Below are 13148 nucleotides of genomic sequence, written 5' to 3'. Positions count from 1 at the left end.
AAAGACTATTATAACGTTAAAATAAATTATAATTATAAAAATACATTATGAACGAGACTACCCTGCTCATTAACCTTGGTGGGAACTTACACAGTACTCAAATTTTGAAGTCTAACATATTTGATTAAGTTACATAATTTTACTGTACTAATTAATTTAACAAATGCAACTCAGTGTAAATTTGATAAGTAACATATCAATTAGCATAACTTATGCTTATCTCTTTGATAAAATTACACTAGTTTTTTTCCATCTAATTTCTGTCGAGATAAAAAAAGTCCTATTATCCTACCCAAAAAAAGAAAGTTCTAGCAAGATGTCACGCACTTGATTAAAAATCCCTAACACACAATATGGTTACTAATACCATAAAACACAATAAATAACCAAATCATTCTCTCCCAATTCCTCATGATACCTTCCTAGTCCTCTCTTCCCCAGTCATATTAGTTCTGAAGCTTCCATAACACGATTATCAAAGCATCTTCTCCGTGTGCTGAGAGAGACAAAAAGAAAGAAAGCACTTTCCCCTTCTACCTTGACTATTCTATTCTCTCTCCTTTCTGTTTCTAATAGTCTTTTGACTCTTTTCAATTGCCAAAAGGGATGAGAATATGAGATGATACATACAATTCTATGTGCATAACATAACCTCGAGATATACAACATAAGAAAGGGACCGTAAACAAGAATGGAAAATCACCATGGTTCATGTCAAAAAGTAGCTTTTGGCGGGATACAAACAAAGAGACACAGACAAAAGCAAAATGACTTTTGGGTGTGTAGTAACTATTAAGCTCGCCCTTGTAATTTAATACTGCATGGCAATATAAGATAACGCACAGTACTCACAGGCACCACATTCAATTCTCCCCCGACACTCATTCAATGCCGTTTCTTGATTAGCAAAGCAGGTTATGGATCAGATCACAACTACCTTGTTTCTCTTTTTAACCAATAAATCACATCAAGACCCCACCCAAAATGGACGTAAACACCTCCTCTTAGTTCTATCATGTCACTTTCTCATAATTCTGTTTCCTCACTCACACCACTCCATCCATTAAACAAATTGTTGTGCCCCATTGAACAAAAGAGGTAACAAATCAACTTTTTGGCCTATGCCCAGTGGAGCTTAAACACACAGTACTAACATGAAAATAGTTATAACATTTCAATACGAGCCTGTTTCTGTGCCCACATATCAAAAAACAATTTAAGGAAGCTAGAGCTATCCCTAGTGGCATAGAAGCCTTTCAGTAATTCATTTACAATATAAAATAAAAAGGAAACCAAAAAACAAAAAGTAAAAGGGGGTGGGGAAATTCAACTGAGAAAGGTAGTAATTTTAGAAGAAAATGAATATATTTCTTCCAAAAATCATGTCTTGCAGAACTAAGCCGATGATTCTACCTGTTGTGCAATGGATTTGGACCTGTAGGAACGACTCTTTTGTCATCTGATGATGATGAGGTGGTGTTGTTCTCGTAGCAAGACAAGTGTCTCTTGGGGTTGCATTTGTGGAGTGCCACACTTTTGTTCTTCTTTGCTCCATCAAACAAATTGCTAACAAGGGCGGTGTTCCTTGCCACTGTGTTTGACACAATACAAGCCCAGAACAAAAGGCACAGCACAAGTATCAGCTCTGTTAATCTCATCTCACCAAGCTAAGTTTAATTCAAAGATAGAAAGAGTGCAGAAACTTCTGACTCAGAAAAAGGGCAAAGAAAGAGATGAAGACCCACAACAGATTAGAAAAGCGACAAGAGAAAGAGACACAGAGAGAGAGAGAGGAGAGTGAGGGTGAAGAGAGAAAGGCAGAGCAAAAGGAATTGGTGCGGATATTATTAGAGAATAAGAGAGGGAAAGAGACGACTATAAGAGTGGGTTATAGGAATGGGACATTAACTATGGTACCTCGGATATGCAGTAAAAAAGACTTCGAATTTGATACATCACATCTCTCTGGTCAGAAATTTCACCAAACCTCATTAATTGACTTCAATTCTGTTGACAATAATATATAGTTATATTTACATTTATTCAAATCAAACGGTATTTGAAAATAAATGGTGTGTAAGTTACAGAGCCCAAAGGCACCACTCCTATACATTCTGTTGCTTAGACAGTTGGACTTGGCAACCTAGCTAATAAAAGTTCTCTAATGGGATTAGAGGAGAAATTCTTCCTCAATGGAACTTCAGCACGTGCTGCTCCACTTGAGGACCATACTTGAAAAGCTGACACTCGTTGTTGAGAAAAAAAAGGAGTTGCAGGAAAATTAAATGGGTGGTTTTGACTGTAGCATGCATTGAATCAATGTTTGCTTGCTTTTGAAGCACGTCTTCTTGGGTGTGAGTTTTGATTGAATGAACGATGGAAGTGACAAGGGGTTTGTGTTATAACGTAACAGAGACAAACCTGGGAATGACAGTTGATGCTTCATTAAAGCCGGCCATTTCTGTTATAAGTTAAAACAGCAAGGTTAGTTGCCTATCTTCGTATATTGTCCAACGCTTCACAACCTCTTCCCACTTCCAAAAGTTACACACGAAAAGGTTCAAAGGTCAGCCGTAACCGATCTGACCCACAATCAGTGACGGTGATAGAATAGTCGTGTATAAGGAAAATGGAGTCGATTTTTATTACTACTGAGCAGTGGTATTATTTTTTTTTCTTTTTTTTGCATATTGTAATAACCAACTAATGTTACTATCCATCGTTAGATTGATTATATTCATTCAACGATTATATTTATTTTTATTTTTATATGATCATGATTCCTCATATTTAATATGAAAGAATTAAATATAAAAAATCATAACCATATAAATGTGAAAATAAATATAAAATATTAAATACGGAGAATCATAACCATACAAAAATAAAAATAAATATAACCGTTGGATCAACATAATCGACCTAACGATGAAATTTATTAGTTGTAACATTAATTGGTTGTTACAATATCCTTCCTCATTATTTTTAGGCTAAAATATAAGTTATCTCCTTAAACTTTTAAGAATTTCTCTGTAGCAAAAAGTGAGATTCATAAATAAGAGAAGAGAAAAAAAAGTACAAGTGATATCCAAATGTATTTTGCATATGCAGAAACTTCGATTATTTTTATATAAAATAAAAAATGTATAGCGCTAAAATAATAGATTTAAAATTTATAATATTGAAGATGAATTTATTTCTTATACATATGTAATAAACGAAAATTAAAACTGACCAAATACCTGGGGTCTCGCTCCGTACCATACGCCAACCAACTACCTAATTAATAAGAATCGAATATGATATTGATAAAAAAGTAGGTGAGAGCTAAACTACCGAGACTTTCTAATCGCGAAATACTCCATTGATTAGTCTCACAATAATACCGATAGGATAACCTAATCAAAGATTAAAAATAATAAAAATAAATGTTTATTTATCTTTTTTATTATAATCATTATTCGTAATCAATAATCAGTAATAAAAGAATACAGAATTCATAGAATCGGTGAAAGGGCCTTAAAAAAAATGTAAAAGCACTGTACATAAGTTATTTAAAGAAAAAAAATGATAAGTAAGAAGCTACGTCGCTACCATTACACTTTGTCATTATTAAATGCTACTATTGTCATTCTTATACATTTATTGCTTAAAAGGACAGAATCAATTACGATTTCGATTTTAATTAAAGTTAATACTCTTTATATTTGAAAATGTAAATTATTTAAGAAAATAAATTTCATTTCACTTTTACAAGATACTCATCCAATCGAAAGTGTGGAGAGCTTCGGGTCTTACTTAGTGAAGCTATTTATTTTGAAATGCCAAAATGACCAGCACTTGTTTACCGAAAAAAAAAAAAAATTGTTATAAAAAAAAAAAAAAAAAAAATGACCAGCACTTCATTTTTATTTATTATTTTCTAAACTTCATTGTTGTATTTTGATATCTACGCTAAATATAATGATAAAAGATATTAATAAAATAAGAAGATAATTTGGATATATATAATTATATTATCTAAAATTAAGGATATTTAACAACTTTTTTAATCTCTATTTAAAAATATCGAACGAATAACATTTTAAAATGGATGTATTATCAATTAAAAAAATTGTAAATAATATAAAAGTTAAAGAAATATGCAATAAAATTTTGCTTTTAAATTGCATAACCATTATCATTCATCAACTCACTAAGTTTACACAATGATATCCTACTGCTACGAAAAAATTTCCTTTCTTATCTTTCTTGCAAAGCGTGTATATATTTTTTTGAGAATGTATATTTCCACTTATTTTGTTTATTCAAAGTTTTAAGGTTTGACTTTAAAATGCTTTTCTTGACTCTCTTTTTTCCTTTCCAAATCCATCTCTTCGTACGCTTTTGTTTTGTTTATTACATGAGCATGTAAATATTCTCACAAAAGTATAACATTTGTTTGTTTTTAAATTCATTTTTTACTTGAAAACAGCTTTTAAAGAGTACAAGCAACTCCAATCTAAGCTTGGGACTGCCTGAAATAGAAAAAAAAAAAAAATTAAGCATTGAACTGGGTTAGCTTATTGTGGTCGTAAATGTCTCCAAGCGCCCCGAAAAGATTGGGTCCGTTGAATGGGGTGAGCTAGAGCTTACTTGGGCCAAGAACAAAGTCCATAATCAACTTCGTACACTGAATAACTGCCATGAATGACACAAAGTCCATAACTATTATCCTACCATATAAAAATAATATTATTGGTCATTATTTGGTTATATATATTTTCACTTAGGTAATGTATTAAGAATGTACAGTTTTATATATAATTAAATAAACTCTTAAAACTTCGAATAAACACGTGAGAAATTTATTTTTTCTGAATGTACTGACTACTCATATGAGAAACATTTTTAAAATTGTGAAAGAAAAAAAGAAAACAATTTCGATTAATGTAGAATTGAATCTAAGAATATTTTTATTAAATTAAAGCATTAAAGCAATAAGCTATTAAGAATGTGACATTACCTAAAGAAATTGCAAGTTGCAACAAAGCTCTATTTTATGGAAAACATTTTGTGTATTGGTAGGGAGGAAATGCGTTGGATCATGTCATGACAAACCAAATAAGGTCTTTAAATAAAACAGAACATATCTGAGACCAAGTTTTAAATAAGTTAAGTGGGAGACTCTATAGGACGCGTGGCTTATTCCAGCAGCTGTACCAAATACGTGAAGATTAATAATTAGAATAAGTTTTTATATTAGGTTAATTAATTAAGTAATGTTTGTATTGTATATTGGGTTAAACAATTCCATATCAATCTTCTTCAATCATTCTCTTCCCGGAGAAAGAAAGAATAAACGCATGTTTCAATATTTGAGCAGCAAAGAATAATAAAAGGGTGATCCAAACCCATTCATTCACCTGTGTCACAGAACATGCTTTACCACAAGAACCGTTACACAGTCACCTCCCTCTTCTTCCTCGCATTGTTCCTTCTCTCTTTCTTCTTCTTCTTCTTCTTCACCAGAATAACTCTTCGCCCTGCTCCTTCCCTTCACACAGATCTCTCCCTCCAATTCCAACCTTCTCCTCTCTCATCCCCGTCACCACAACAGCTACACTCTTCCACTGACACCCAAACCCAACCACCCCACACCGCCATTACCACCGACGATGGCTCCGACCATGAATCTGGTAGTAACGAGACGGTAGATAATGGTGGTGGTGATGCAGCATGGAAGGAGTGTGATTTGTACACGGGAACATGGGTGGAAGATGAAAATTACCCAATTTATAAACCGGGTTCTTGCCCTTACGTGGACGAGGCTTATGATTGCCAAATCAACGGAAGAACCGATACCCACTACACAAAATGGCGATGGAAGCCTCATGCCTGTGACCTTCCCAGGTATGTGTCTCTCTCTCTCTTAATCAAAATTCATGCTAGATTGGGAAAGTGCTTCAATGTGTAGCCATGTTTATGGTTGATTCATTATAAGTAAAAATGTCTTCATTTGTTGAACATTACATTATATTATATTGCTAAACAGGATTGAATTAAATTTGGTTTAATTTTGGGCCACATGTTACTTGATACAGACACTAGCTGCTACTTTATTTCGTGTGAATATTTGGGTTTGGGGTCAATTTCTCCTGGCAATGCTGCTTTTCTATTCAGTTACTAATTTTTCTTGTTTGATTATTAATGTTCTTATTCATATTTGCTCGCTATGTGAGAAATTTTCCCATATTAGGACTGCGCATATTTTAAGAAATTTTACAGAGAGTTTGAGTAACTTGCTTCTGTTCACATCAACTTGATGTGGATGTTCGCGTGCAAAAACTATATGGTGAAAAAGAAAAATATAAATGAATGTCATCTTTCCCCATGGGCACCGGCTTGAGTTAAACAATTTTTGCAGATCAAAACATCTTATTGAGCATATCATTGCTTTTGAGATATATAAAACCATTAATGTAGCCTCACCCAACAGCTTAAGCTTTTGGGTTGAATTGGTTCTTTACATGGTATCAGAGCCTCGTTGTACCGGGTTCGATCCTCGCCGCCCCCCACTTTCTTTCAAGTGGAATTTCTTTGTTCGCACAGGTAGGTGGGCCTGTGCATTGTCCACCCTTCAAGCCCAGTGGGCTCTCGTGTGAGGGGGCGTGTTGAGATATATAAAATCATTGATGTAGCCTCACCCAACAGCTTAAGCTTTTGGGTTGAATTGGTTCTTTACAATTGCGAAGCCTATAATTGTTAGTGCATCAGACATGGCTGGTAAAATAAAGGTGAAAATAAATGGAAACTTTTTGTGCTGCAGATTTCCTAGGTGATTGAAGAAAAATGAATTTTCCGTATCATGACTTATGTTTCTAAGCTAATTTGGATTGAAGGGCTGTAGGAATGGTACCAGTGCCCATAAAATTTGAAAAATAGTTCACCTAATTTGTTGTTTTCCAGTAACAACATGCCTTCTGGTAGCAATATTTCAGGCAATGATCCATTTTGTTTATGGAAATGTTTCTGATACGACATGTGAAGGTGTATCGTAGGAGGCGTCACAGGGGATTATTTAACCATGAGAATATTCTGGATGATGGTGCATGTAATTAATTGAGTATCTGTAATTCTGTTATGGGCAAATTCTGTTATGCTGATGCTGAGGTGGCTAAGTTGGTTAGGATGATGGGTTATATGGGGCGTTGGGCAAGTGAAGGAGGGGAGCTGCGAATTGGAATTGGAACTTGGACTTTGAGAGCTCAACATCTCTCTTATCTGCTGATCTTTAGCTTTTTCCTTCTGTAAACAGCATTGCTGTGTCGTAGTTATTTTTCTGCAAATTTCCATTACTGCAACCTTTTGTTTCTTCAATATAAAGAAAATCCAGATGTTTATCTGGGCCAAAAGCTACTTGAGTTCTTTTATTTCCTTGTTATCTGATCCAGTCTTATCAACTGATATCAGATAATCCCCTGCGACGCCTCCTACGATACACCTTCACATGTTGTATCTGTTTCCTATGTTGCAGGATTTTTAGAAAGGTCCAAACATATCTTCTGTTGGTGTGGTATTGAAATTCAAATTGACATATAAAGAAACCTATCCTATTCTTTCCTAGTCTAAATGTAAATTAACCATTGCATTATGATTCTTTGACTGTTTGTGTCATTTGCTAAAATGCAATTGGATATTTTTCTTCTTTTGACCATCTCAATGTATATACTTGAGCTGTTGAGCATATTCGTAGAACTATAAATCTTCACGCATACTTAGAGCATCTCAAATTCCATTGAAGTTGGGAGTGGCATGCTTTATTGTTTATAATTCCCACATTCATTTTAAAAAGTATTATTTGCTGGTCATTCAAGGAGTTGTGTTCTTTCTTTGGTTGAAGAGAAGTGGAAAGGAGAAATCCTACTGAGTATGGTGCAGGGAAGCTGGAACTGGTTACTTTTAGCTTCTTCTCGTGGTTCTCCTTGCGATATAGTTGAACACTGGTGACCTGCTGTTACTATCAGTTGGATCTTACGACCTTCATTTTGCTATATTTCACCGTTTTTTGTCTCCAAATGTTCTACTTTTGATTTTCTGTTGACAGAAGGCATCTCCTTCTCTCTACCATGATATAACAGCTAATTGCATATAGTTGCTAAAGTGTTTTCCAGACAGCTATCGTTTGCTTCTCATCTTGTACTAGTTTACTGGAACATTAACTCTTCCTATCTTCTTCTTCATTCACTTGTTTTACAACATTCTACTTGTAGGTTTAGTGCCACAGACTTCTTGGTAAGACTGAAAGGTAAAAGACTAATGCTGGTTGGAGATTCTATGAACCGAAACCAATTTGAGTCCATTCTGTGTATACTACGTGAAGGTCTACAGAATAAGAGCAAAATGTATGAGATACATGGCCACAAAATAACAAAAGGAAGAGGCTACTACTTTTTTAAATTTGAGGTAAAATTTTCTCTTTCCTTGCATATTTAATTCTTCCAACTTATAACAACTAATTTCATGACCTGCTTTATATAATTATTTTATTTTAGAAAAAACTATTTTTAAATCATCTATTCATTTTGTTTGTAAATTTTTCTCTTCAAGGTCTGATTGGCTGGAATAAAATTGTTGGCAAATATAAATCAAGCTGGTGCTATAGTTTCTCGTCCTCTCCCAGAAAATTAATTTATCTTTCTTAGAAGTCAGAACTTATAGTACATACCAAACATTTCTGTTGTTTTTGCACTCATAACCACTTATAAAATACTGTATTTGGATAATTATGTTAAATATAAAAATACTTACAAAGTGATCAGGCCAGCTGGACTGCATCATTTTCCTTTTAAAGTTTGGATGGAAAAGACTGCAGTTCACTATGCTAAGATTTTGGAACACTTGGGCAGGACTATGATTGTTCAGTGGAATTTGTGAGATCTCATTTCCTTGTGAAGGAAGGGGTTCGTATTAATGGAAAAGGTAGCTCAAATCCTACATTATCAATAGATCGAATTGACAAGACATCTGGCCGTTGGAAGAGAGCTGACATTCTTGTCTTTAACACTGGGCACTGGTGGGCTCATGGAAAAACTGCTAGAGGGTCAGGATGCAATTATTTTGTATTTTGATTGATCTATTCATTGAGATTTTATACATTCAATTTTGGAAACTGGCTGTGTGTGTTTGTTTGCTTCCCCCATGTTTATTGATCTATGCTTTGAAATTGTATTTTGAAAGGATTCATGCAAGGGTTTGCTGCATAAGAATGGTAACCTATTTTTATAACTTATCTAGGAATGTTGGTATATACTATACTATCAATTTCATGTATTAGGAAAAATTGTACATTTTTATCTAACTTATTTATCTCGTCACTTTTTTGTTTTTCCTTTTTTATTAAATTATATGAGTTGGTTTGTCTTTCTTTACTTTAAATTAACATGTCATCTATTTAAAATAAATAACGTGAACCATATTCATAATTTTTTTCTTTTTTAAAAGAAAAAACACTATCTAGCAAAAAAGTGAGTGTCTGATTTGTGCAGGATAAATTATTATAAAGAAGGTGATTATCTATATCCAAAATTTGATGCAGTTGAGGCATACAGAAAGGCTATAAAGACCTGGGCAAAATGGATTGATGATAATATCAATCCACGAAAACAGATTGTCTATTATCGCGGATATTCTTCTGCCCATTTCAGGTATGGATTTTTTTTTATTTTCTCTGTAACATAAAATCCTTGTCCCCTTCCCTCTCCAATTTATTTGTACTGGGGGTTATATAAAAAAAATCAAGAACCTATTTTTTCAACGTCATAATGGAGGAAAAAGAAACTAATTGTACACCACAACAAATTGCTCTTCCAACCATATCATATTGCTAATGAATCTTTGACAGAGGTGGAGACTGGGACTCAGGCGGGTCATGCAATGGTGAAACTAAACCAGCTTTTAATGGGTCCATCCTGAATAACTATCCTTTGAAAATGAAGATAGTGGAGGAAGTGATCCAGGGAATGAAGGTTCCTGTAAAGTTATTGAATGTTACAATGCTGACTAATTTCCGCAAGGATGGTCACCCATCTGTCTATGGAAAGAATACTATGAATGGAAAGAAAATCTCCACAAGAAAGCAGGACTGCAGCCATTGGTGTCTTCCTGGGGTCCCTGATGCATGGAATGAGCTCATTTATGCCACTCTGGTTTTTCAACAAACCAATTCTAGGAGCTAACTTATGTGACCCTTCTTTCAAGGAGTTTACTTTTTGTGCAGGAAAGACGGGAAAAAAAGAAAAGAGAGAACCTTTTGGCTTACATCAAGAGTGCCATTGAGAATTAATGAAAAGTGTACTTTATTACACATAATCAAGTCAAGATGAAATATTAGTAATGTTATTTGTACAATGTTAAATCTTAACAGTATTATCATCACATTAATTTCTTGGTGTTAAGAACCTTGAGGTCACCACTCCAAAAGCTAGCTCAAGGGGTGGGAGTGCCCAAGGCCTTATAAAGGCCATATTAGTTGTCCATCCAATCAATGTAGGACTATATATCTCAACATTGGCACTAATGAAAAGTGTAATTTATTACACATAATCAAGTCAATATAACAAAAAGTAGTTATTTGTACATTGATAACTCCATATTATGTTTTATTTTTACTTATTTATATCAATTATCAATATATATTAAATCAATGGCAAAAGTAAGTTAAAATGAGGTGAGAATTTAGAAAAGTTCAATTGTTTACCCGTATATGTTTGTTATGAAGAGACTAAAACAAACTACTAGCACCAGATATTGTATTTCATTTTTAGAAACACTTGGCCACAATCATGATACAAAATGAGAAAATAAATTATTCAAACAGAATCCAAGGGCAATACTGTATTTTATCCTACCATTTCTTTTCTCATATTTGGTTATACAATGGCTGTGTCAGAGTGAGTGTGTGTTTTTTTTTTTAAAAAAAAAAGAAATAAAGTCAGTTCAGTACCAAAAGATTTGGACAGTCTCAGGAGTTTCAAGCGGTTGCACTCTAAGTTGGCTATGTTTTCAGTCCATGTCATGCCAAAATATTGCTTTAACCTCTTACTGGCTTGATTGGTTAGGGTTGATATTTTTCCGAACGGAAATATTTAATATATTTTCAGTCCACCACTTATTCAGTGCTCCAGATCAATTAAAATCAAATATTTTTTGTGATATAAGAAGGAGAATTTTTTTTTGTTTTTTTCTTCACGTATTAACCCGCCAATAGGAGGAGTACCTTCACCGGTGCATAAAAAATGCGCTCCCTGATACCCTCATGTGTATGGTATTCCATGAATGCCTTACACATAGACGTCATTGTTAGTTGAGATATATATATATAGGTTTTCACATATTCATTATTTCTAGGATAAAAATAAAATAAAACTAAACTACTGGTTCATGAATTTTTTTAAAGTAATTAACATTTTATCTCAATTAAAGAAACAATCAGTAAATATACGTTAACTATAAATATCAATTCAAATGTAAATAGAAAGAATATTAACGTAAAACACTTTAAATTTTATATAAAAATTATAATTTTTTATATATTTTATTAAAGGGGAAGGATATTGTGACAACCAAGTTGTGTTACTACCAAGTGACTATCAATTAATCTCACCGTTAGATCGATTATGTTGATCCAACGGTTATATTTATTTTCATCTTTGTATGATCATGATTCCCCATATTTAAAGTGAAAACATTAAATATGAGAAATCATAACCATACAAAGGTGAAAATAAATATAAAGTATTAAATTTGGGGAATCATGACCATACAAAGATGAAAATAAATATAACCGTTGGATCAATATAATCGATCTAATGGTAAGATTGATTGGTAGTCACTTGGTAGCAACACAACTTGGTCGTCACAATATCCTTCTCCTTTATTAAAAATATAATTAATAAAAAAACCTATATAAAATATTTTTTATTTTAAATCACTTAATGATATTAAATTAATAGTTAATCAAAGATAGAAAGAAAAAAAAAATGATGCCCACTTTATGATCAAATTTGACGTTTAGTGTTAATTTAACAAATATGAAGGTATCCCCCCTCTAAAAAAGTGAATGGAAATCACTAAGAATAGGAGATAAATGTATAAAAATTACTTAGTAGGTTTCGTTCACTTTTTTGAATATGTATGAAACAATTTTATTCATATAATATGATAAATATATATTCCTAGTATGAAGATAATAAAATGTAATCTATCCAATAAAATAGGGGAGGGATCATTTGACTCTAGAGTAAGACTTACAAGTCTTACTCCTCATCTCAATCATTGATTTCCGTTCATCTAACGGGTATTATTTATTAAAAATTAATAATTAATTAATTGGTATAGATAACCGTTAGATGGACGGAAATCAACGGTTGAGATGAGGAGTAAAACTTGTAAGTCTTACTCTGGAGTCAAAATATCCCTCCCCCAATAAAATATCATTATATATATAACACGTAATTTTGAAAACTGGCGTAGAATGAGACTTCAGAACTGCGTAATTGGCATTGCAACGGGGACAAGACAAGGGAGCCAATTTTGAGTGGGGCCATGCTGAAATCTCAATTAGGATTCTATTGAGTGTTAGATAGTTTGATTCATTGTTTTCGCATAGTTGACCAACATTCTCAGTGCAGTGGTCACTCTCAGCCTGCGTCTGTGGAATTGGAATGAACGCAGAATTTGGGGGGTAGCCCCTTCTCTGTATGGTGTTATTAATTATATAATATATACAAAACAATACCGAGTCAAATTCAAAGAGTTAAATTAAGTTTTGACCAGCGGAACTATTCAAGACAAGAAAATCTTCCACGCGATTGTACGAGTATTAATGTTCACATTTTCAGCGAAGAAATTAATGTATGGGGGTGTTTCACAATTCACACCACTGTGTAAATTGTAATGCATGGTAGCACAAGCAAAAGCTTGATGTTGTTGTTGGTATTATTCAATTGCAATTCAATGGAGTTGGTGACACCAAATGATTGGTGACCAAAGACTCCTGTCACCTGATCTCTTTATTTGTGTGGGCTGTCCTTTCATAGCGTATAACAAAAGTATTATGCATGAAAAGTAAAAAGAAGAAAAAGGTGTATTATAACATTTATTTGTGT

General features: G+C 33.3%; 1 protein-coding gene across 1 annotated transcript; it reads left to right on the top strand.

Annotated features, from left to right (window-relative positions):
* The first annotated feature begins 5419 nt into the window (after positions 1-5419).
* Positions 5420-10307, top strand: LOC133305466 (protein trichome birefringence-like 5). The gene is made up of 5 exons (XM_061505695.1): positions 5420-5892; positions 8253-8445; positions 8889-9082; positions 9528-9686; positions 9884-10307. Exons 1-5 carry the CDS (start codon positions 5420-5422, stop codon positions 10215-10217), a joined length of 1353 nt encoding a protein of 450 aa, XP_061361679.1. The 3' UTR covers positions 10218-10307.
* Positions 10308-13148: the final 2841 nt, after the last annotated feature.

Source organism: Gastrolobium bilobum, unplaced genomic scaffold (genome assembly GCF_033153095.1).
Source record: "Gastrolobium bilobum isolate Gb01-03AN ecotype WA unplaced genomic scaffold, APGP_CSIRO_Gbil_v1 utg1221, whole genome shotgun sequence".
NCBI lineage: Eukaryota > Viridiplantae > Streptophyta > Magnoliopsida > Fabales > Fabaceae > Gastrolobium > Gastrolobium bilobum.
This window is presented reverse-complemented; position numbering and strand designations above follow the sequence as displayed.

Bases quoted from the DNA above. Each gene is read 5' to 3' on its own strand.
- LOC133305466 (XM_061505695.1), top strand. From the start codon at position 5,420: ATGCTTTACCACAAGAACCGTTACACAGTCACCTCCCTCTTCTTCCTC. The intron at 5,893-8,252 runs GTATGTGTCTCT...TTCTACTTGTAG, and splicing joins CATGCCTGTGACCTTCCCAG to GTTTAGTGCCACAGACTTCT. The intron at 8,446-8,888 runs GTAAAATTTTCT...ACACTTGGGCAG, and splicing joins ACTACTTTTTTAAATTTGAG to GACTATGATTGTTCAGTGGA.